Source organism: Cetorhinus maximus, chromosome 29 (genome assembly GCF_964194155.1).
Source record: "Cetorhinus maximus chromosome 29, sCetMax3.hap1.1, whole genome shotgun sequence".
NCBI classification, from domain to species: domain Eukaryota; kingdom Metazoa; phylum Chordata; class Chondrichthyes; order Lamniformes; family Cetorhinidae; genus Cetorhinus; species Cetorhinus maximus.
This window is the reverse complement of record NC_135907.1, coordinates 7886707-7911838: the sequence shown is the minus strand read 5'-3', so window position 1 is coordinate 7911838 and position 25132 is coordinate 7886707. Positions and strand designations below refer to the sequence as shown.

General features: G+C 38.0%; 1 protein-coding gene across 2 annotated transcripts in view; it reads left to right on the top strand.

Moving 5' to 3' along the window:
• LOC144669596 (myosin-9-like) overlaps positions 1 to 25132 on the top strand; it is a 183936-nt gene that overhangs the window by 59679 nt on the left and 99125 nt on the right. The window contains exons 4-12 of one of the 2 annotated variants that reach the window (XM_078532118.1): positions 4203 to 4230; positions 8921 to 9014; positions 9343 to 9363; positions 12922 to 13014; positions 13697 to 13760; positions 15006 to 15104; positions 18428 to 18571; positions 20772 to 20867; positions 24975 to 25093. In XM_078532118.1, the coding sequence (XP_078388244.1) occupies positions 4203 to 4230; positions 8921 to 9014; positions 9343 to 9363; positions 12922 to 13014; positions 13697 to 13760; positions 15006 to 15104; positions 18428 to 18571; positions 20772 to 20867; positions 24975 to 25093 (758 nt within the window). The remainder of the gene's footprint in view (positions 1 to 4202; positions 4231 to 8920; positions 9015 to 9342; positions 9364 to 12921; positions 13015 to 13696; positions 13761 to 15005; positions 15105 to 18427; positions 18572 to 20771; positions 20868 to 24974; positions 25094 to 25132) is intronic. The other variant, XM_078532119.1, reaches the window with a different exon arrangement.

Sequence of the window (25132 nt, the reverse complement as noted above, 5' to 3'; positions counted from 1 at the left end):
CTACCAAACCCCTTGAAGATGTTGTCTCAGGGCATGGTTCTTTGTAGATTACTTGCCATCTGATATTTTGCCAACTGGTCATAATTCACCTGTAAGCATGTTGGCTGACTAGTTTACCTGGTGCAGCCAAACCCAATCCTGTCCACCTATGTGCACTTCTAGCAAGGATTAAAAGCAAAATATTGCAGATGCTGGAAATCTGAAATAAAAACAGCAAATGCTGGACAAACTCAGCATCTGTGGAGCGAGAAACAGAGTTAACATTTTAAGTTCAGTATGACTCTTCGGCTTTTGCTTTTACTTGGAGATGATCTTGGGTGTATTTCCCATGGCCATATTTGCTCTCCTCCCGACCTGGTGAAACATGAGTTCATCTATTATGATGTGATGTAGCTTTTGTCCCATTGTTTTAAGTTTATTTTTTTCTCCTGTAACCTCTGTCAAATGATTTGCGGATTGTCAGCATTGCAATTTTATTTAACTGTTTTAATATTGGGGAAGGTGAAATCAAAACAAATTGAACAGTGCTTAAATACAGAGTTGTGCAAATTGTTTCAGAAAAGCTGATATTTTGCCTTAACTGGTAATTGTTGAGAAGTCTAAAAGTTAATTTGAGGTGTTGAAAAAAGTTTCAAAGCAATCAGATGCTCTCACTGGATAGGACATATTGAAGAAAAATGAAGCATATAATTAGTTCGTAAGCAAGCTTTGACCAGTCAGGATGCTTAAAATTTATTGGCAATATCTAACCTCCAGCGAATCGCAACTATTGCAATTACATCTAAATTGCTTTTGCCAAAAAGCAGATGCAAAAAGTGTAGCCCCCTGATGCTCAAGTCTGAATTATGCAGATTTTGTCTGGCTGGGGATAAAAAAGGAAATAATTTCCAGGAAACTGTTCTTAGCTCATAGGAACTTGGAGTCGACTTCTACCACCTTGTGATGCAAGCTTGTATGCAAGTTGTGTAAGTGGCGTTATATTTTAATAAGTATTGCAAACATCTATTATAAAGTTGGTTCAGACCCAACAGATGCAGGTTGCCACCTTTTTCCCATTGTGATTGTGTAATGGGGACAGGAGTTAGCCAGAGTAGCTGAAGTAGAAAGGGGAAACACTTGGTTGAATGTAAGTTTTTTATTATGCATTGCATTAGTTGCCTCTGGTGATTTCAGGCTTGTGTATCAATGGTATCCACGATCAGGTCTGTGCACTTTATACATAACTTCCATACTGTAGGCTGGTCTCCCAGGAGCTGGCCTAAATGCACTGTGAAGTGATTGTGACAGATTGCTCATGGTGTTGTGTAATTGCATCATTACAAAGTCACCTGGTAACATTATTGTGTGCAAAATTTATAAGAATGGGATTTTAGAAGTAATGAGATCATGCTGCCTGTAGACTTTTTATTACTCAGCACTGATGGTAGGATCAATGGACTTTCTGGAAGCCAATCAAACGAAATCCAGTAGTTTTAACTTCCTTTGGTTGCCTGAAACAATGCTTATAGCCATGGAAGAGACTGTGAATGACTGCTGTTCGGAATCTTTAAAAGTGCCTTTTGAAGTGCACCTGAAAAGTTGTGACTTTTTTTCACTGATCTAGAATTATTGGATTAGCCTAAGCAGACAAACTGCAGATTTTTGTCCAAGTTCAGACAGGCGCTCAGCTCTAATATATACTGTCACGTTAGCATCATAATGAGCAAAATGGTTCCAGAAGTCATGTCGTGGCAAATTTAACCTATGTTTCAGTCTTAAATAGCCAACATGATGTTCGTGTTCACAATAGGCAAAATGAACAGCACCTTTAAAAGTTTGATTTGGACTTTTTTTTGCTGTTTTTGTCTGATTTACTAATTACAGTCTATTCCTGATGATATGTTTTTTCTGTAAAAAAAAGTCACAGAATCACGGAATTGTTACAGTGTAAGAGGAGGCCATTTGGCCAATCGTGTCTGCACCGGCTCTCTGAGCATTTTAACTTAGTGCCAATCTCCTGCCTTTTCCCTGTAACCCTGCACATTGTTTCTGTTTAAATAATCATCCCATGCCCTCCTGGATCCCTCAATTGAACCCGTCTCCTCCACATTTCCAGGCAGTGCATTCCAACTACTCGCTGTGTGAAAAAGTCTTTTCTCACCTCGCATTTGTTTCTTTTGCAAAACATTTTAAAACTGGTTCTGCTCTCCTGGTTCTCAATCCATTTACGAGCAGGAGCAGTTTTTCCCCATTCTGTTCAGACCCCTTGTGATTTTGAAAACTTCTACCAAGTCTCCTCTTAGCCTTCTCCTCTCCAAGGAAAACCGCCACAACTTCTCCAATCTTTCCACATAACTGAGTGTCTCATCCCTGGAACCATTCTTGTAAACTTCTTCTGCACTCTCTCCAAAGCGTTCACATCCTTCCTGTATTGTGGTGCCCGGAACTGTACACAATACTCCAGTTGAGGTCTAACCAGTGTCCTATATAAGTTCATTATAACCTCCCTGCTCTTGTACTCTATCCCCTATTAATGAAGCCTAGAATACTGTATGCTTTAGAAACAGCTGTCCCTACCTGTCCTGCCACCTTTAATGACTTATGTACATATGCACCCAGGTCTCTGCTCCTGCACACCCTTTAGAATAGTATCCTTTATTTTGTTCTGTGTCTCCGTGTTCTTTGTACCAAAGGGTATCACCTCACACTTCTAACTGCAATAATTTGAATTAAGCAGTGTATGTATACCATAATGGGAATTTAGTGCCGGTAAATTTTGAATATCAGATAATTCAAATTACATGAGTTTAAGTTAAGAGCAGTATATTTAACTGTGTGCGCTGTATTTTTGTATTTCATACAGGGTCATAGTGACACTTCTAAATATTTTGAATATAATACTGTAAAGTTTGGTAATGTTAATACTAACTTGCTTTTTGGGAGTGATGGGAACTTCATTAGTAAATAAAGTAAAGGCTGTCTCTGACACTGCTAGCGTAATTGTGAAGATTGTCTTTGAAGGTAGCCTCCTTTTTTTGGGGGAGCCATGGTGAGATGAGCAACTGAATTTCCCTTGCCTGTCCTGGTTCAATGTATGTACCTTTTTCAGCCACTGGGAAGGACAAGGGAGTATTCACGAAAATAATCACATCTGAGACTCTATAGAAACTCAATTAAAATTGGGATAGTTTTTACAGCAATTGAACTGTTATCACTCACTTTAGGAAGTTGTTTTACAATATCAATGCAGTTGAAGAGTCACTCAAACTCTAAGCCACAAAATTGATGCTGATGTGTTTTTGCTAATAATAGAGACAAAATCCAGATACAAAATTATGTAAGCAACACATATCAATTATTTACCTTAAAAAGGGAACATTGACACAAATGACTCGTAGTAGTGCATTGTTTGTGCTGAGCAAGATGAAAGACGTATTAACGATAGGGAATGAAGCTCTTCCATTTTCAGATTCCGTGTCAGTTTCAGACTTCAAGCACTTCCAGATTTGGTCCAGCTTGATGCAGTTAAAGCTCACCTTCCATTTTTATTCCCAGTTTCATGAAAACTCCTGTTCCAGTATAGCTCATTCCATTTACCACACCTACAATCATCCTTCAACCTATCATTGTAATTGCCAAATTTAGAGGTTTTTTTAACCATAGGCTCATATATTAAGAGGATCTTTGACAACAGACAGAATATCATCTCGTCAGTCTGGGCTAGATATGTCTGTGTTAAACCCACTGTGCCACTTATAGATTATGTTTTTCAGTATCTGTGACAAAAAACAATGGTGCAGCAACTTGGGCACTGCAACATATTTTCTACCCAGATAATCACTGAAAAAAGGTACATTCAACACATCCAACCACTGCAAAATCTGCAGACTTTGGACCTTTTTAACTTGTACCATTTTCAGCAGTAACTTTTTAAATGCATCTATCCATATTTTGGAAGAGAACTTGAGTAGCAAATGGCAGTTTTAAGGTGAGAAACTAATCCTATTTCTTGATATAAAGTACTTATGGGCTCCAGCAATAGTTAGCCTGCAGAGCTGAGATGAGCACTGTTTATAATTAATTCAGTTTTAAACCTTCTGCAAGGCTGTACTAAACAATTCCACTATACGCATGCTGGAATGTTTGGTGAGTACCCTCTTTGAGGGCAGAATGGGAAAACAACACAAATAGTACAGTAATATGTTTTGTTTGCTTCATTTCAGATCGTGAAGACCAGTCAATCCTGTGCACGTACGTAATCTTTTGTTTGCCTCTTTTTATCTAAATGCATGAGTCTTAAGTTTCCTAAGAAGTCTCTTCCTGTCTTCCATCTTGGTACATCATCATATCAAACCTTGCATTAGATTTGAACTAATAAGCAAATTTACATATTCAAACCCTTTGGTATGGGAGATGGTAGCATAGTGGTAATATCACCTGACTAGTAATCCAGAGACCCAGATTAATTCTGTGGGGACACAGGTTCAAATCTCAACATGGCAGCTGGTAGAATTTAAATTCAATTAATAAAAATCTGGAATTGAAAGCTGGTCTCCATAATGATGACTATGAAACTACCAGATTGTCGTTAAAACCCATCTGGTTCACTTGTGTCCTTAGGCATCCTTACCAGGTCTGGCCTAATTGTAACTCTAGACTCTCAGCAATGTGGTTGACTCTTAATTGCCCTCTGCAATTGCCTAGCAAGCCACTCAGTTCAAGGGCAAATAGGAACAGACAACAAATGCTGGCCTTGCCAATGATGCCCATATCCCATGAAAGAATATTTAAAAAAAACCTTGGTCCATCTATCAATGGCACATTTCTAATTTACCCTGAGTTCCATTTTGTTGATGTGTTGTATCCTGGATAGCCAGGTGGTGAAGGGTAGAACTGGAGCTTAATCTTTACACACTTATAAGCTATTACTTAGAGACACACATTACAAACGTACACCTCCATACTATATGAGCACAAGTGAATCCTCAGTTAATGTCCACCTGAATATAATTAAGCAGTCAATTAATATACAATTAAGAATAGCGGTCTAGTTTGTTCTTGATATCTATTAAGGTTTCTTGTTCCACCATCTGTGTCAGTAATTGGTTCCACATATATAAGTACTGACATTTTAACGTTCCTCCTGTGTTTCCTCATTTCTTTTGTCCTTAATTTTGTCCTTGATTGACTGCACAATGAACAAATGAATGCATAACAATAATGTAATGTAAATTTGTAATAGACATGCTAACCTGTATCTAAAATTATTTTTTAGGCATTTATGCAAGATGTTCCCATTTGTGAGCACTAGAATTTTCATATAATACCTGTCACTGTAGTATTTGCTTTTCACACGTCTGTGCGTGGTCTTCCCAGGAGGCCATTGCAATGACCATCGAGAAGGGACTGCACTCTCAGAGTTAAATTTTTCTTTTGTAAATTAAGTTTCATCTGCAACCAGAAGCAAAGCTTGTTACCAGCGCTTTGTTTCATAAAGCTTTGGACAAAATCTTGTGTGGTTTGACAGGCCCCAGAGACTATCGCATCTTTGGAAGGGATGTATCTGTTGGTAAACATTATGATTATCACTCAAAATTGCAACAAACAAGGGGAGATCCATTCCTGGTATCTCAGATATAATATTGAAGCTAAATGGATTCGAGACTGCCAGATGATTGAGAATAACAGACCTGAGGTTATGACAGCTGATGCTTTTAAGTAGCGCACCCATGCACCAACACAAATAGAAGATTCATGAAAAGGTAGTCCAGTACATTTTCTCAAACCTCTTCACATTACAGGACAACTCCTCCCTTTGTTCAAGGAGCAAGAGAAAGTCATCTAGGAAGCTGGCCTCTTTCCTGGAAACTAATGCTTCTTTACTCAGTTGTTCTAATGTACTGTGTTTTACAGAAATTGAGAGAGGAGGAGATTTTGGTATTCTAGCTGTTTGAATCAGTTTTGATGAAATGTTGACCCATAATACGCACACTTTGAATCCAGAGCATAATAACACAGGAGACTATTCAACCCACTGTGCTTATGCTGGCTCTCTGAAAGAGCTATCAATTAGCCTCACTCCCCTGCTCTTCCTCCATAGCCCTGCATTTTCTATCTACAGTTCCCTTTTGAAGGGTACTATTGCAGCTGTTTTCACTACCCCAGATCATAATTTGCTATCTTGAAAAAAAAATTGCCTCATCTCACTTAGCTTTTAGCTGGTTATCTTCGATCTTGTGCCCTCTGGTTACTGACCCTTCTGCTTGTAAAAACCAATTCGCCCTACCAGCTCTTATCAAAACCCCTCAATTTTGTGCACTTCTATTAAAACTCCAATTAATCTTTGCTTTAAGGAGAACAACACAAGCTTCAGTTTCTCCATATAACTAAATTTCCTCATCCCTGGTATCATTCTGGTAAATTTCCTTTGCACTCTCCTCAAGGCCTTGTCATTGTTTTAAGGTACAGTGCAAGAATTAGATTAGCTGAGGCCTAACCAATGACTTATAAAGATTTGCTATAACTTCCTTGCTTTGGTACTCGATGCTTCTGCTTATAAAACCCGTGAACCCATGAGTTTTGAAACTGCTTTATCAACTTGTGTTGCCATCTTCAAAGCTTTTCAAATGTGAGCCCCAGCCTGTTTGTGCATCTCTTAAAATATTTTAACATTTAGTTTACACTGCATCTTTTTTCCCCCCAAAATGCATCACAACTTGACTATATACTGAAATCCAAAACTTGAGTAATAAAGATTCTCTTAGTGCTCAGTCAAGAGAGTTTGTGTGGATTAGCATCATTGCAGGTGTTTAATGTGGCTTGTAAGTTTACAACATAGGAGTTTGGAGTGAAGAGTTTTTATAAAATATAATTCACTGTTGCAGGAAATACATTTATGATTTACTGGGTTATCCTGTGATATAAAGTGGGAATGCAGCTGAGTAAAGAGCACAATAGCTGAATTAAGATTTCAGAAATAAGTTCTATGCAGTTTTCCAATTGCATCTTGAAATGAAGGAAATTTGGAAGAAAAATATTTAGTGTATAATTAATTGGGAAAAAATGTTTTTTTTCCCCATTTTTTTTCTTCCCTTTTCTTGAAGATAGTGACCCTTTTCTTGAAGATAGTGATATGTAGCAGCCCATTGATATAAAGGAACAGGAATAGAACATTTAACTCCTCGAACCATTCAGACCCACATCCTGGTTAACTCTAAACTATCATTCTCAGATTTAACATTAACAATTTAGCCAGCATCAACTTTTTTTTTCCAGAAAGAATTCCAAACTGAAAGGCTTGGCTGTAGTTTTTTAGGCAATGTTCCCCAGTCCTAAATTCTCTAATCAGCAGAATTGTTCCTTTCTGCCTACCTACCAGTTCCCTAGAATATTTTGAACACTTTGATTAAATCACTCCTTGATCTACTAAATTCCGGGCTTTCCATCCCTAGTTTATGTAGTGTCTTCCCTTAATTTACCCCTTGGAATCTAGGTGGCATTCTAATAAATCTGTATGGCACTCTGTCCAAGGACAGTGCACCCTTCCTAAACTATGATGCCCAGAAGTGAACATTGTACTCTAGGTGTGGTCTAACCAGGGCTTTAAATAGCAGAAACATGACATCTACCCACTTTGGCCCACCAAACATTAAAGTCATATTCCATTAAACATTGTCTTTTTTTTGCAATTTATTGATTTATGTACATGAATCCTAAGTCTCTTTGGATCTCCACAGCTTTCTAACTTTTGACCATTTATAAAGAACTCATTTTTATGTACCTGTATTGAAATTCATTTGCCACAATTTTGCCATTTACTTAATCTATTAATACTGTTGTAATTTTATGCATCTATCCACATTTTTACGATGCCACCTATCTTTGTCATCAGCAAACTAGGATATATGGCTCTCTGTCCCATTAACTAACTCGTTAATAAACACAATGAATAACTGAGGCCCCAATGCAAATCCTGTGGGATGCCACTTGTCAGATTCTACCAATTAGAGTACCTGCCTGTTAGCTCTCCCCTATCTTTTGTGTCTCAGTAAGGTAAATGATATACCTTCAGTTACATGGGCTTTAACTTCAGCTAACAATACCTTATAAAGGACTTCATAGAATGCTTTTTAGAAGTCCATAAAAATATCCATAGACATTCCCTTGGCCCCTACTTTAGGCACCTTTTCAAAACTTAAATAAAGCTCATAAGGGATGACCTACTCTTTACAAGCTGATTTTTCTCATAGCCGAAAGGTTTCAAGGAGTTCAGTGCTCCAGCCTTAATTATAGATTCTAGCAATTTCCCAATAATATTAGACAAACTGGTCTTCCTACTTTCACCTTTCTTAAATAATGACATGCAATTTTCCAATCCAAAGGAATGGTTCTCGAATCAAGCAAACTTTGGAAGATTATAGTTAGGGCATCTGCATTGTTCTCAACTATTTTCTTTAAAACCCTGGGATGAAAACCATCTGGTTCCGACAATTTGTCACTATTTAATGCCGTTACTTTCTTCAATACTGTTATTTCCCTTGTGTTAATTTTGGTGAGCTTTCCTGATTCAGTATTAATTTCCTTTGGTTGTCTGGCGTGCAATCCTCTTTCTCTGCTGTAAATACTGAAGCAAGACGATGATCAAATGCGTCCACCATTTCCTCCTTTTTATTTATAATATAAATGTTCAGTATTAAGGGGCCCATGTTTTTCTTTGTTCTCCTCTTTTCCTAATTTTTTTTGTTGATTTTGATATCCTTTATAAGTTTCATTTCATATTCCATTTGGTTAGCTCTTCCAATGTATTGTAATTAAGGTGATAGTCTGAATTACAGTAAACTTAATTCTTTTAATTCTGTTCCAAACTTCGCTGTAGTGTTTTTTTCACCAGCCTAGGTGAAGCACAATGGAAGTGTTAAAATGTAAATGCATTTCTCTACAGAGGAGAGTCTGGTGCTGGTAAAACAGAAAACACCAAGAAAGTGATTCAGTACTTAGCTCATGTTGCTTCATCACATAAATCTAGAAAGGAACAAGTAAGTGTATTTTATCTTGGTATGCTATTCAATACTATTCATAAAAGTCAGTCACTGATCATCATTTATAACAAAGCTTTTTTTATTTGTATGAAAGTCACTTGAAACGTACAATACTAAACATTGCGATCTATCTGTACAGTGATTATAGATGCCCTGTTTCCTGTTAAAATTTATGCAACTTAAATTGTAATTTTGAATCTATTGTAGCTTAACATTTCGTACTGCCTTTCAGGCTGTTAAATCCCTTTAACAAAGTAAATGCTTGAAGAATTCTTACAGATTTTGCATGCCATTGATAACACTTTTCCCCCTTCAACATTTGCAGCAGTCTACGGTGTTAGCATACGTGAGTGGGTTATTATAATTTGATTTGCAAATTCTGCACTTTTTATGCGTTATATACAGATCTGATAGCTGTTTGGGGAATGGTGAAGCTGCTTTAATTGGTTTCTTAAATTATGATTTCTGGATTAACAAAATCTCTTTTCCAGGATGTGTAACTGCTCTCTGATTGAGCAAACTGTTGAAGTTGAAAAATGTGATAGTGCACATTAAAAGGCACACACTTTCTGCTGAAGCAGTGGAACTAGGTAAAATGATGATAGATATTAATGCCAATATTCAATGCACACTAAATTCTGTGGTGACTGCCCATCCAAAAATTGTGTGGGGTCTGAACTGGTATCCAGTTACTACAATGACCTTATTGCATCAGGAGCTGAAAATGACTCTAATGACATCATTTTGCTTAGTCCAATTTTAATTCCTAGCTCTAATTAATGGTGGCACCAGGATTGGCTCTGGAAGTCACTGCAGTAATAAATGCCTACATTAACAGAAGCTTGGTCATTTTACTGGCAAAATGTCCAGCTATTTTATGTGGTTTTGAGGAGCAAGGTACAGCTCAGATCTGTATATTGTTTATGTTGCATGCTTTGGGTGTAAAGGTGGTGTAAATGTATCCTAATTCTTTTGTTAGAATTGCAGGTGATTGTTTTATAGCAGGACATTTAATAACTCAAATGGGATGTTCCCTATTCTGCGAGTATCTAACCCTTTCCAGTCCAGAAACTGACTGGGAGCTCTCTGGCGCCCAGTTTTCAAAACCACCATGATGCTATAGCTTTCCATACAGTTTGAAAATACGAAAGCCAGTATTACATTGTGGAAGTGTGAGGAAACAAGAGTGTCTGTCTAGAAATTAGGAATTTTCCCACCTAATGTAAATTCCACACTTCAGCTTCATAACTTGAGTGGTTTTAACATTTACCTATTTGGTTAAATTGTAATTCCATGCCTGTAGATATGAAATTTAGATCAGTCAATTAATATATCTGTGGGTACCCAATGAAAAAATTTATTAGAAGACATCTTCCTTTAGAAAGAAATCACCAGTATATTGCTTTATTAGCTTTTGGTGAAACTGCAGTCAAGTTGTCTACTAACCTTTAGAGGCACCTATAGTATCTTCTAGTCAGGGAAGGGTTATTTTTCTTCTTTTAGGTGGGAAGAAAAAATGTGGGTACCTCCAGTGTAAATCCTGCAAATCACTTCATATTAAGTGGACTGATAAACTAATTCAACCAAGCTTAAGTTCAAATTCATGTTCACCTATCAATTGCCCACAACCAGAATTATGTTCAATTAGTTCTCAATCAATGTTCCATTTAAGCACTAGCAGTGCATAACGTAATGTATGACAACAGTATTTTAGTCTCTGCCAGATGCCTCATTGATTCCCCACAGCATTTTCATGATGGAAATTTGAATTTTTAAAAATTCCTTAGCTGTCATAGCTCTTTGTTTTTAATTCCACTCCTCCAAAAAAATGAAAATTATGAATTTAGACGCTAACTAGAATTTGAGTGCCCTATATCAGGCTAGGTTTTTTCATATCGTGAACATCAGTCTTGCTACACATGTGCAATGACATGTCCAAAATACAACTTTGTGGCACTTCTAACCATATGCTGTATTAGCCACGTGTATATCTTTATGTAAAACTCAAATCTCATTCTTGCATTGTAGAGCTGCAAAGTTACACGGACCCTCACTCAATTGATGTACTCAACTCAAATGAAGTAATTCTGTTGTGTGGAAGATGATTTTGCATCTGAACCATGATATTTTTAATTGACAAAATATATGGAATTATTTGCTTCCAAATGTCAAAATTTAGTATGTCCAAATTTATTCCACTTTAGAACAAGAATTGAATTGGATTTTTGGCTTACTTAGACAAGACTACTTTACAGCTCTACGAGACTGAACAGTTTCCATGTCTTGCTTCTCACCTGCCTAACTTAGCACTAATGCTAAAGAAAGCTACTGACCTATTCTAACAGCATTATAAATGGTGAAGTTGATCATTAGTCACAAAGTATGTTCTTCAGTGCACATTTCAGAAATAGTGTTAAGAATGGCATGGCTCAAATTAAGGGGCTATGTTTGTTTCTTACTGTGTGGTAACCCATGTTGAAACCCTAGGTCATCTTTGCAGTCAGCCATTTACCCACTTCTCAGAGTGCCTTAGATGGCAATTAGTGCTATATTCAAGGAAATTGAGTGAAGACAAGGATCTGAATCCCAATGCTTTCATGTTATGAAGAAACTACCAAGGTTTTCCTTGAGAATATTTCTTGGCATGGATCAGGGTAACCGTTAATATCATTCAAACAAGTATCATTAGTGCCCCAATTGTTGAAGTTTTTATATGTATCTCAATTTTTCCCATTTTAAATGGGAGTCTAAGAACTTCTGTGCATCCGATCTCACCACTCAAACTGTGGATATTCCTGTGTGTCTGCTGGATTATTGAGAACAACTATTCTCTGGAGTCAAGTTAAACTTGAATCAACATTTTGCCAGTTGCAAAGCTTTCAATTGGTGCTTACTTGTTTCAAGTGAGTACTTCCCTTGCTTGATGTGAGTGAATAATAAATAATAGTGTGCTTAGTGAACATGTGGTGTCTTTAAATGTGATATTGGAGTGGTGTGTTAGGTGCATTGTTTCTAGTGGTGACTTTTTAAAAAAAATGTAAATGGCATATGTGTGTGCATGAATTACCAAAGGGGTGGTGGTGAGTGGAAGCCCTGCAGGTCTTTCAAGTAATTGGACAGAGCTTTGGACCTTGATGTTACAAATACCTTAATAAAATGGTGTAGATTTGTCATGAGGCACTAAACTTTGTGAACTCATTAAACAATGCAGAGTAACACTTCAATTTTGTTTTGGTGTAGAATGAGCCTTGGTACATGTCTGTCACATGGTACAAGGCAGAACCTTGCTGCTGAACAATTCTGTTCATTTTTAAAATATATATTTCGTTCTGTGCCTCGCTTTTTAGGCCCCTGATCAAGAGCAGTAGTAACCTCCTTTTATCTTGGACATTGTGGTTGTGATGCCACCTCCTGGAAAGGAGGATATCTATAAGAATATTTCTTGGGCCGGAAATTAAGGGGCTTAATTCGTGACCATCTAGTCTTTATTTTCTCTTGGTGTTTCTCCCCCACCACGCCCCTTTCTTTCCCCAATAATGGCAACGCCACATTGGAATCCTTGTCTTGGAGAAATTATTGGCTTGTTATTTTCAAATTAAATGACGCTTGTAGAACCTACAGTTTAGTTGTTGTTTATGAGTAACAAAACTTAACTTTTTCCAGATGGCCTGTCTGGGAAATACTCTTATTTACCAGATAAATATGTTTGCGTTCCATTTCAGGGTGACTAAAAGCATACGTTTGTACCCTCATGGCAGCCAGCTGTTACTTCTAAAGTCTTTCATTTTGCATCAAAGTCTTCTGCAGATCTGTAAACAATACTTCAAAGTCCTCAATTCTCTAACAAGTTCTGTTTGCAAAGCAGATATTCCACTAACTAATCTAAGTACTACTGTGATTGCAGGGAGAGCTTGAGAGGCAACTGCTCCAAGCCAACCCTATCCTTGAAGCCTTTGGCAATGCAAAAACTGTGAAAAATGACAACTCTTCCAGATTTGTGAGTAAAAGTTATTACGATGCCTGTTAAAACTAGTGAACTGCAGTATGCCCATGGATTCTTTTTTATTCTTTCATGGGATGTGGGTGTCGCTGGCAAGGTCAGCATTTGTTGCCCATTCTTAATTGCTCTTGAACTGAGTGTTTGTCTTGCTAGGCCATTTTGGAGAGCAGTTAAGAGTCACCTACATTGGTGTGGATCTGGAGTCACCAGACTGGGTAAATGGCAGATTTCCTTCCCTAAAGGACTCGTGAACCAGATGGGTTTTTACAATCATTGTCATGTTGGCATGGTCATCATTACTGAGAACTTTCAATTCCAAATTCAATTTCAAATCCCATGGTGGGATTTGAACCCATGCCTCCAGGGCATTATTAGCCTTTGGATTACTAGTCCAGTGGCATTATCATTAAGCCACCATTTTCCTTAAATTGAGCTTCTAAATGATTAATTTATATCACTGCCTAATTTTGTGCCTTTGGGTTCCAAAGCACCCTTTGCTACAAGTGTGTTTAATGCAACATGTTAATGAAAACTGAGCCAAAGTAGGCACCTTTTGTCTCCTTTAAATCTTGAAGTTTGGAGCAACAAAAAATTTCTTATCAATGTGTCTGTTTTCTTCTAAGGTTTGTACTTCAAGTGTTTAACTTGTAATTCTGTTTAACTTAATTTTATTGTACAGGGTAAATTTATTCGAATCAACTTTGATGTGAATGGCTACATTGTTGGAGCCAATATTGAAACTTGTATCCTTTACTGCCATGAAAAGCCACAAAACCATTCTTCACTACACTGACTTGCCTCAATAGGAGTACTTAAAATGGAATGTGAACATGTTAATGCATTGTCCAAAATGGCTATAACAGTTTTGATGTTGTGAAATTTGACATGCCTTTGCTCATCTAGGGTTAGGAGTTTTATTCTCAGTCCCTGATCAATAAAAGAAGCAATTGACTTTTTGAAATGTTGGAATGGAATCTGTTCCTGTCCTCCTGCAGAGGTTTATGGGATATCCATTGATACCATTGGGTATATCAAAAGAAAAAAGGGGTGAGGTGGGGCTGGAAGCAGAAAAGCATTTGATTTAGTATTAAATTGGTTATTATTTTGTGCCATAATAACTTATTGTTGGCTAACCTTTATCTACATGCTTAAAATCAAAAAGTTGACCTGGAATTAGAAAAACTTCTAGATCTAGCATTTAGAGAGGCAGAAGGAAGAATTTGAGAGGAAGGCTAGCATTTACCAACTATGAGCAACAGTCTTTTAGACGGTGGAAGATCTGGATTAATTAAATGGAAATGGAAACACAAGGGAAGAAAATTGATTAGAGATTACATCTAACTACCATGACAAAAGGAGAAAATTGGTAGTCAATAAATGCATCAGGAAAAGAGTTAATAATTACAGGAGATTTTAAATATGTAAAATGGAATACAAGGGCGAGGTCAGTTTGTGAAACAGGTCTGCAAATTTGATGAATGAAGCATATTTTTTGTTCTGGGCTTCATTATCATGTTGCATTGTTTTGTGGAACAGACTTGCCCCAATGCAGGAAAGACAAAGTGGTTTGAAGCCTTTAAAATGAAATTAAATTATTTCCTACTTCAAAACTTAAAGGGAAGTGTTAAAATTAGGAAAATAATTCAAACAGGTCTTAGAATTTGGACCTAGATAACCATTACATATTGAATGACTAATTTCTTCAATAATGTCAATCTAAATTATATGTCCATTGATCTTGGAGAATAAGTTGCTACCTAGTTTTAAAGCTTGATTTACATGTCGCTGCTCCCCCCCCAACCGAATTTATGCATGTTAAAGTAATTAACTCTTATGGCAAATCTAAATTAAACTCCATCTTGCTACCAGTTTAAATTTTAGTTGATATTCATCTGCTGTGAGCAGTTGAAATTTTGAAATTTGACATTGCTGTTCAGATCATTACTTACTCTTTTCGTAGTGAAGTCTCTTTAACCACCAACTTCCAGATCTGTTAGAAAAGTCTCGTGCCATACGTCAAGCCAAAGATGAACGTACCTTCCATATATTTTACTACCTACTGTCTGGCGCTGGAGAACACTTGAAGAGTAAGTCTGTACTAAATAATTTCACAGAACAGATACAGTGGGTGGTGGTGGGGAGGTGTATGGCCAATCTTTGTTTATATCAGTTGGAAGCACTTACATCATGCCACCAAGATATTTCTTAAATAATTTCATGACTTTTGCCTTTACTATCTTACCCATAAATTGATTGCATGTCTTGATCATTTTTAGAATGACCAAAAGTTTCCTAATGTCAATCTTAAAGTTTACAATCTTTTACAATCAATTTCCATCTGCAATGTTCTAGATCTGTGTTTTCTATACTGTTTCCTTATATACCTCAAGATCACCCCTTAGTTGTCTTTTTCAAGGTGATCCCTTTGCAATCTCTTACCAGATCACTATATAATTTTGAGTGTAGAATTAAATGTTTACAGCACAGAAGGAGGCCAATTGACCCATCATGCCTGCGCTAACTCTCTGCAAGAGCAAATCAGCTAATCCAACTCCTTGCTTTTTTCCCATTTCCCTGCAAATCTTCTTTGCAGATAAATGTCCAATTCCCTTTTGAAAGCCACGATTGAATCTGCCTCCACCACCCTACCCTCTCAGGCAGTGCAACACAGTTGCTTCTTTTGTCGTTCGCCTTAAATTGAGGTCCTCTGGTTCTCTCAACCCACATATGTCCAGACCCACCTCAATTTTGAGCATCTCTATAAAATCTCTTAACTTTATCTTCAATTTATTCATGTAACTGACGTCCCTCATCCCTTTAATGCCTTTACACCCTTCCCAGAGTGTGGTGCCCAGAATTGTACAGACACTCTGGTTGAAGTTGAACCAGTGTTTTATAAAGGTTCAACATTACTTCCTTGCTTTTGTACTCTATGCATCTATAAAGCCCAGGATGCTATATACCTTATTAACTGCTTTCTCAACCTATCCTGCTACCATCAATAATTTGTGCTTATATACCCGAAGGTCCCTCTATTCCTGCACTCCCTTCAGAATTGCACCCTTTATTTTATATCACCTCCCCTCATTCTTCCTACCAATTGTATCACTTCACTGCATAAAGTTTCATTTGCCATGTGTTCATTCATTTCACCACCCTGTCTGTTCCTCTTGAAGTCTATTTACTCTGGAAATGGAATTCTGAGCTATTAGTTCCAAACAGTAAGTTATCCAGTCACCTTTTGAAAAAAAAAAATCTGTGGCTTTTACTTTCATTTACCCCTCCTTTTTTGGCAATCTGTTCTGCAATTCTATCGTGCATTTCTTTTAAAGTTGCCTAAATTTATTTTGACCTGGCATACTAAACTTCAAACTATGCCCCTAAGTCCTCTGGCAGACTTTCCTGGATCCAAATTCTCCATGCCCAAGAAACTTTAAAACCCTTTAAGTTTTCCTACCCACATCCCCCACTTCAGAAGGCAAAATCTCAGGATGGACAATCTTTTTTCGTAACTCAGTTCTATGTTCAGGAATTTGATCTCTTCTAGACTCCCACCAATTATTTTAAATATTTCTTGGAATATGTAGACCATAGTTCGCAGTGCTTCCAATTTTGTCATTCGCAAATTTTGATGAAATGCCCTGCAGACCTAAGTCTTGGTTGTTAATGTAGATCAAGAAAAGCAGTAGCCCTAATACCGACCCTGGGGAACCCCACCACACACCTGCCTCCAGCTTGATAAACAATCATTCAACACTACTGTTTTCTGTCACTCAACCAACTTCGTATACATGCTGCCACTTCTCTTTTATTCCATGGGCTTCAACTTTGCTGACAAGCCTATTATGTGGCACTTTATTAAACACCTTTTGGAAGTCCCTGTGCACCACATTAACAACATTTCTGTCATCAATTCTCTCTGTGACTCATCAAAAAATCAAACAAGTTAGTTAAACACAATATGCCTTTAACAAATCTGTGCTGGCTTTCCTTAATTAGTCCACGTTTGTCCAAGTGAATGTTAATTTTGTCCTGGATTATCTTTTCTAAAAGCATTCCCACCACAGAGGTTAAACTGATGGGCCTGTAGTTGCTGGGCTTATCCTTTCACCCTTTTTGAACAAGGTGTAACATTTACAACTCTCCAGCCCTTTGGCAGCACCACTGTATCTAAGGGGAATTGGAAGATTACGGCCAGTGCCTCTGTAATCTCTCCACTGTTACTTCCCTCAGTATCTAAGAATGCAACTGATGTAGTCCTGGTGATTTATCAACTTTGAAGTACAGCCAATTTTTATAAATCCTTTTCTGAATCAATTCTTGGCCCAACCAGTATCTCAACTACTTCCTCTTTCACCATGACTTTGGCAACACCTTCCTAGGTAAAGACCGATGGAAAGTACTCATTAGTATCTCAGCAATATCCTCTGCCTACCTTTTTATTCCATAATTAGCCCCACTCTTTTCAGTTTTATATGCCTCTAGAAAACTTTTGGAATTCCTATAATGTTAGGTGCCAGTCTCCTCTTGTATCTCGTTGCTTCTCTTTCTCTTTTCACTTCCACTCTCAACGGTTTGTGTTCAGCCTGGTTCTCATTTGTATTATCAACCTGACATCTGTCATACTCTCCCCTTTTCTGCTTTATCTTACTCCTAATTTCTTTCTTCTTACTTGTGCGTTGCAGTTTTGGCTATATAGTTCAGCATTTCATCTGCTTTGTTAATTGCTCCTCTGTGGTGCCTGGTTGTGTTGACGAAGAAATATATTTGGGCAGTTTCAAGGACTAAATGGGCAGCGGGGAACTATTCCTGCACCAGCCAATGGAAACCAAGATTAGTCCTCAAACCTGAGCCTGTTGTACCTCCACACACAGCTGTTTTGGGCCACCTGCAACACTGACAATGGCCCTTGGGTACTTGCATCTGTGGTGGAGATAAAGGACAGGAGCGGCGGCGGTGGGGGTGGGGGGAGGGAGGGAGGGGGGGAGGGGGGGGGGGGGGGGGCGAATTTCCAGATTGCAGCCAGAAAAGCACTATGCAGCTGGGAAGAACGTGCTTCTGCTTCTCCTGGCTCCACGTCAGTTTAAAAAAAACAATCTGTAATAAATTTAATTCGTCCTCTTAGATATTTTGTCTAAATAATTTAAAATTGTTGAGTTGCTTTCTTAGATTCTACTACCTCTTGCTTAGTTTAGTGTTTGCAAAGTTGACCAGTTTGCTTTGAGTCTCTAAAGATTCTCAACTTTAATTGCACAGTAGGTTGGTTTCACTAATATTAGTACTCTGACTACACCTCAAAGTACTTCATTGGCTGTAAAGCATTATTGGATGTCCTGAGCTCATGAAAGGATCTATATGTAAGTTTGTCCATTCTTTCTAATGCTAATATATGAAATGTCTTTGATTGCAGCTGACCTGTTATTAGAGGGTTACAATAACTACAGATTTCTTTCTAATGGTCACGTTACCATTCCTGGGCAACAAGACAAGGATTTGTTTCATGAAACAATGGAGGCATTCCGAATCATGGGAATTCCTGATGATGAACTAATCGGTATGCTTTGCTGAGTAATAACAAATGGCTAAATATTGCATGTATACACTTTTACTTGAGATTCATATTAATAACTTAAGAGGCCCCTGCAATCCATTTAAAGAACACTGCAACCTTCTCTCCAATTCCCCTAATTTACTAGTTTTTAGTAACTAAGCCTTGAGGTTAATGCATACTCCTTATTTGAAATGATTTGTATTAGCTGATCTGTGGTTTGTATCTCTTTCACACTGCGATTTCTGTGATAAATAATCTAAAAATCTACTTTGTTTAAAAGGAAATGGCTCCAGTTCTGATACAAAAGCGTTGCCTGTAGTTGCCATTATAGAATGTTGAAAAAAAAACCAACCACAGTTTTCATTATCAGATGAGCAGTTCAAGCTCAAATTGCTAACTTTGCTTTCCAATATATACTTAAATATTCCACTGATAAGATGGCGGGGGGTGAGGGTACCAAACTGAGCAACAGCCTTTACAAAGCAAACAAATCTGTTACCTTGTTCAAAACGATTATGCCTGCCATTCTATAAAATATGTTTTAAGCATTAGTACAGACCTGGTGGGGAAAAAGAAATGTCATTACTGTATAGAAGTGCAATGATGGTTTTAAAACAAATTCTTGGGACGTGGGCATCATGGCAATGTCAATTTTTTGTTATCTGTCCCTAGCTGCTGCAGCTGAGGGGCTTGTTACCCCACTTCAGAGGGCAGATGACAGTTAAACTTTCAGTGGAAACATTCTTAGTAAACTTATGTTGAAGCAGCAGTTAATAAATTTAATAGTTGTTTCTTAGTAGCATTCTATTATTTTTGGCAGGGGAAAATAATTGGACCATCTTGCAAACCTTTCCAAACCTCACGTCAGGTTCACTACTGTGATTCTGGAACTATAATAGCTCAGAATTCCCTTTCCAAGCATTAATTTATGCAGCCATCTTTTTAAAAAAAATTTTTTAAAAATCTTTCGGTCCTCTATTCCATTTATCCCCCCTCTTTTTGGCAATCTGTTCCACAATTCTGTCATGCTTTTCTTTTTGTTTAAAGTTGCCTAAATTTATTTTGGCCGGGCATACTAAACTTCAAACTCTGCCCCCACGACCTCAAGTCTCATCTCTAACAGACATTCCTGGATCCAAATTCTCCATGCCCAAGAAAGCTTAAAACCCTTTAAGTTTTCCACCTACATCCCCCACTTCAGAGGGTAAAATCCCAGGGTGGATGATCTTTCTCATAACTCAGTTTTAAGTTCAGGAATTTGGCCTTGTAGACTGTTCTCGATTTGCACCAATTATCTTACTTCTTTCCTGGAATATGGACACCAAAACAAAGCCGTGTACCCAATGTGGCCTCTTCAAGGGCTGCGCAGCTTCGACTTTACCTTCTTTATATCACACCCTGACTCTATATATCAGCATTTTATTTACTCTTTTCATTGCCAATGTTGAAGTTTCAACCACTTAGCCATCGAAACCCTCAAACCTGTTATTGCATGCTCTTTACAATGTAACATAGAATCCACATTCTTGCTTAATCTTAAGATTTTTATCTGTTGCACTCCATCCGAGGGTGTAGGGCTACACTCGGAGGGTAGTGAATCTTTGGAATTCTGTACTCCAGGGGGCTGCAGTAGCTCAATCATTGAGCATGTTCAAGACAGAAATTGATAGATTTCTGGATACTTATGACATGAAGGGCTATGGGGATAGTGTGGGAAAGTGGTGTTGAGATAGATGATCAGCTATGATCTAAATGAATGGTAGAGAAGGCTTGATGGGCCAAATGTCCTACTCCTGTGTTCCTATCTGTGACACCTGCAGCTCATCACGTTGGTTAGCATCATTGGCGACTGCACCCATTAGCAAAGAAATATAAATTCTTTGGATGGTTCATGTTTTGTCATGCACATTCTTTCTGTATCTCCCGGTGACATCCCCCAACCAAGAGCAGACGTGCAATATATTTGAGCCCCTGCCATTGCTGCTCTTTAACCAGCATTAGGTGGAGGCACCCAGCAGCCACTGGGTGATTCTTCCTCCCCTCCTGGTTTACATGCTCACTAAATGGCCCAGCTGAGTTAAGAACTTAACAATGTCTTGTTTTATGGTGCAGTGCATTAATGTATCTATGCAATGTACCCTGGCCCATTTGTCATTAACCTAATCAAACATGTATGTTATTCAATTTTTCCATCTTTATCCAGCCATGCTGAAGGTTGTTTCTTCAGTACTTCAATTTGGCAACATAGCTTTCAAGAAGGAACGCAATACAGACCAAGCCTCCATGCCAGATAATACAGGTAAACAGAACTGTAACTTAAGAGAATCTTATGAGTATTCGACTTATCTTCATGTTCATATGAGTAACCATATTTCAATTTTTAGAGTATTTACTTGGTTGAAATTTGTTTTCTTCTGAAATTGGTGTAGTACCCGCCACTTAGAATGTCCATGTTTTAAACAAGCAGTTGCTGGTGAAAGCCATTAATTAAATATTTGTATTATCAAGTTCAAAGTTGCTGTGTATAGCATGTTAACATAAAGCTGCGTCTTATTTTGGACAGAAGCAACTGTTTGTTTACTGGTTCTCACCTGGATAAGGTGCACTAAAGTGCACCAAATGCAAAAGCTATAATCAGTAAATGGCATCTCTTTAAGATCTAATTACCATTTGTATAATTAAATCCTTCTAATCCTTTAAGTGGTGTAGATTTACAGGTTGTATGGTTTAAAGTCAGTTGCATTGCATACAGTCATGTTTGGTTTCTTCAATAGTGATCTACAGTATATAGAGAGGTTACTGTCTTGTGATACCTTTATATACTGACATCACGTATCATGTAGTGATTATTCAGAGACAGAACCAGTCACTAACTGTTCTAAACGGACTGCTCTTAAGATTGAAGAGCTTCGTGTTTGTTTCAACTATTGACAGAGTAAGGTATATTTTGTCTGCGAGTCAGGACGTAAAATAAAAGCTGAACTTGAAATAATTGTATTACTGCTTACTTCAGCTTGACTTTCTTCCTATTCTACAGAGTTTCCTGTTTTAAAAATATAACTAGACTCAAATTCAATGATGCTTGGTGGGTGTAAAGAATACATAAGTTTCATAACAGGCCTGGCAGATTGGAGGAATAGGAAATTTTGGCAGTGTCTTTTTTGCCAGGTTACCCTAATAGAGCAAATTCCTTTTAAAGTTATTGTGTAGAACTCGCCTCATCTTCCACTCTTAGTCAACCACAGTACACACAAAGCTGTGACTCGAATCAAATCCCATTCACTCAACGTCTCTGTGCTTGCTGATCAACATTGACTTCTAGTTCAACAATGCCCTACAACCCTTTGAGAACTCTTCTTTTAAATCTCGGCTCTTGCGTATCCCCTATATTCTTCACCTTTCCATTGGTGGCTGTGCCTCAGCAATCCACAGCAGTTATATTTATGTAGTGCCTTTAATGCAGTAAAATGTTCTAAGACTTTTCACCGGAGTGTTACCAAGCAAATTCTGACAAGTCAAGGTAGGGATATATTAGGGCAGATGACCAGAAGCTTAGTCAAAGAGCTAGGTTTTGATGAGTGCCTTGATGGTGGAAAGAAAATTAGGGAGGTGAAGAGAATTAATGAGGGAATTCAAAAACTTAAGGCTTTTAACAGCTTGACTTGAATGCCAATGGTAGAGTGGTTAAAATCCAGTAAACTCGAGGTCACAACTGGAGGAGTACAGATTGTAAGGTTGTAGGACTATAGATCAGCGATGGTGAGGGATGTTGGTGGCAAGCCCATGGAGCGATTTGGAAACTAGGATGAGAATTTTAAAAGCGGGGCCTTGCTTAACTGGGAGCCAGTGTCTGTCAGAGCACAGGATTGATGGGTGAATGGGACTTGGTGTGAGTTAGGACGCAGGCAGCAGAATTTTGGATGATCTCAAGTTTTCAAAAGGTGGCTCGTAATGTTCCCCACTCAGCTGTGTGCTTGCACACCTGCATGATAATCTGGAAGGTACTGTACAGGCTGCTCACAAGTTGTTCCTTGTTAGGATACTGCAAAAATTTAAAGGTGCCGAGCATCAAAAAATGAATATCTCCTTACATGGCTCAAAGTTGCATTTTATTTATCACTCCTGTGAAGTGCTTTGAGATGTTGCAGTATGTTAAGGATCCTATATAAATTCAGCTTGTTAAATTGCAGTGGTACAATTGCAATTTACTATTTCAGCAGACAATTTACAAGGTTTGATTCTATCTCTCTTTAAATCTGTAATTATATCTTAATGTTGACAAACAAATTGGGTGGTTAATCCAATTTCCAATTGGGTATCTTGATTAAGTGCACTTTTTCTTCATTGAGAGACTGACGAAACATTCACAGGCTGTGCCTTCATCTCGAGATAATACAAATGAGGGTTTTCAAATTACAGTCGTGCGCTATCACAAGGGTTAAGCAGGATGTATTTGAATCTCTGAACACACAGTGGTGAAATTTGTCCAGTGTGTTTCTGCAAGTCATAGAGTTATACAGCACAAAAACAGGCCTTCCGGCCCATCATATGCGTGCTGGCCATCGAGCACCTATCTATTCTAATCCCATTTTCCAGCACTTGGCCCATAGCCCTGTATGCTACGATGCTTCAAGTGCTCATTTAAACACTTCTTAAATGTTGTGAGGGTTCCTGCCTCTACCGCCCCCTCAGGCAGTGTGTTCCAGATTCCAACCACCCTTTGGGTGAAAAAATATTTCCTCAAATCCCCTCTAAACCTCCTGCCCCTTAGCTTAAATCTATGCCCCCTGGTTATTGACACCTCTGCTAAGGAGGAAAGTTTCTTCCTATCTATGCCCCTTATAATTTTGTATACCTTAAAGGAAAACAATCCTAGCCTATCCAGTCTCTCTCCATAGCTGAAACAGTCCAGCCCAGGCAACATCCTGGTGAATCTCCTCTGCTCCCTCTCCAGTGCAATCACACCCTTCCTATAGTGTGGCGACCAGACCTGCACACAGTACTCCAGCTGTGGCCTAACTAAATCCTTTTATATATCTTCTTCTCCTCCTCCAAACTTTCAGTTGGGAGGACAGGTCAAACTGAGCCATGGAGGAAGGGGAAAGAAAAAATTGCAAGGTTTCATACCTCCAGAAGAGTATTCATGAAGCAGGGCACATGCAACAATTAGAATTGCAGCTGCTGCTTTTGAATTGCTAATACTTATAAAATATGCCAGTTACTATTTGAGGTGTCGTCTCAGAAAAAATCAAATATAAAATCTGGTACAGTACATGTTCTGAGAGCTGGGGAGAAAATCTATTTGTGCCAGTGTGGGTAACTTATTTTTAGCATATCACATCAGGATTGCTCTTGTAGCTTTTACACTTATTATATAAATGATTTGGACTCAAACCATAAGTACAATATTACAAATAACAAACATGACTAAATTGAGAGGTACATTTAACATGGAGGAAGACTGCGACAAAATACAAAAAGATGTTAATCTTGCAGAATGGGTGTGTAAATGGCAAATTAATTTTGATATTGATAAGTGTGAGGTAGTCTATTTTGGCAAGAGGACTAAGGAAGCCGCCTACTTCTTGGAAGGTGAGAGCCTAAATGGGTTAGAAGAGGAAAGGAATCAAGGGTTACAGATTCGCAAATTATGAAAAACAGCAACGCAGATTAGTAAAGCCAATAAAGCAAACAAAGCACTGGAATTAATTTGTAGATGAATAAAATTGAAAAGCAGAGAAGTTATTAAACACATTGAGAACCTTTGTTAGATCACACTTGGAGATCAGAGCTGAGCAAAATACTGTATTGCATAATAAAAAGAAATTATATTACAAAAATAATTTACAAGGATCATGCCAGAAATGAGGGGTTATATGGGGCCCTTTGCCCTGGAAAAGAGATGACCGAGAGGTGACCCAATAGGCTGTTTAATTGGGTAAATATAGAGATGATCCCATTTGGGGGGGGGCGAGTCCAGAACTAGTAGTCATAAATATGATCAATAAATTCAGGAAAAAACTCCTTGCTCAAATGAGTGTGGTTAGAATGTAGAACCTACTACCACATGGAATAATTGCAAATAGCATAAATGCAATTAAGGGTAAGCTAGATCACATCAGTACAAGGAATAGAAGGATATGCTAATGGGGTTAAATGAAGAGGTGTGGAAAGAAGACTTATGTGGGAAATAAACATTGGCATAGACCTGTTGGACCTAATAGCCAGTTTTTGTGCTGTTAACTCTATGTATTGCTATAATTTGATCAGTGTGCACAGATATTACTATATTATATTGTATTTCTGCTTGTTGAAGGTGCAACTAACAGTTTGTTGACTGTCAGCAAAGCATTAGATTCTCAATGACGTAAAGGGAAGTTCAATCTTCATGTGTTTTGCTTTACAGCTGCCCAGAAAGTCTGCCATCTGCTGGGAATCAATGTAACTGACTTCAGCAGAGCGATCCTCACTCCTCGCATTAAAGTCGGGAGGGACTATGTTCAGAAAGCTCAGACCAAAGAACAAGTGAGTATTGGCTTAGATTCTGCGGAAATAATTTTAAAA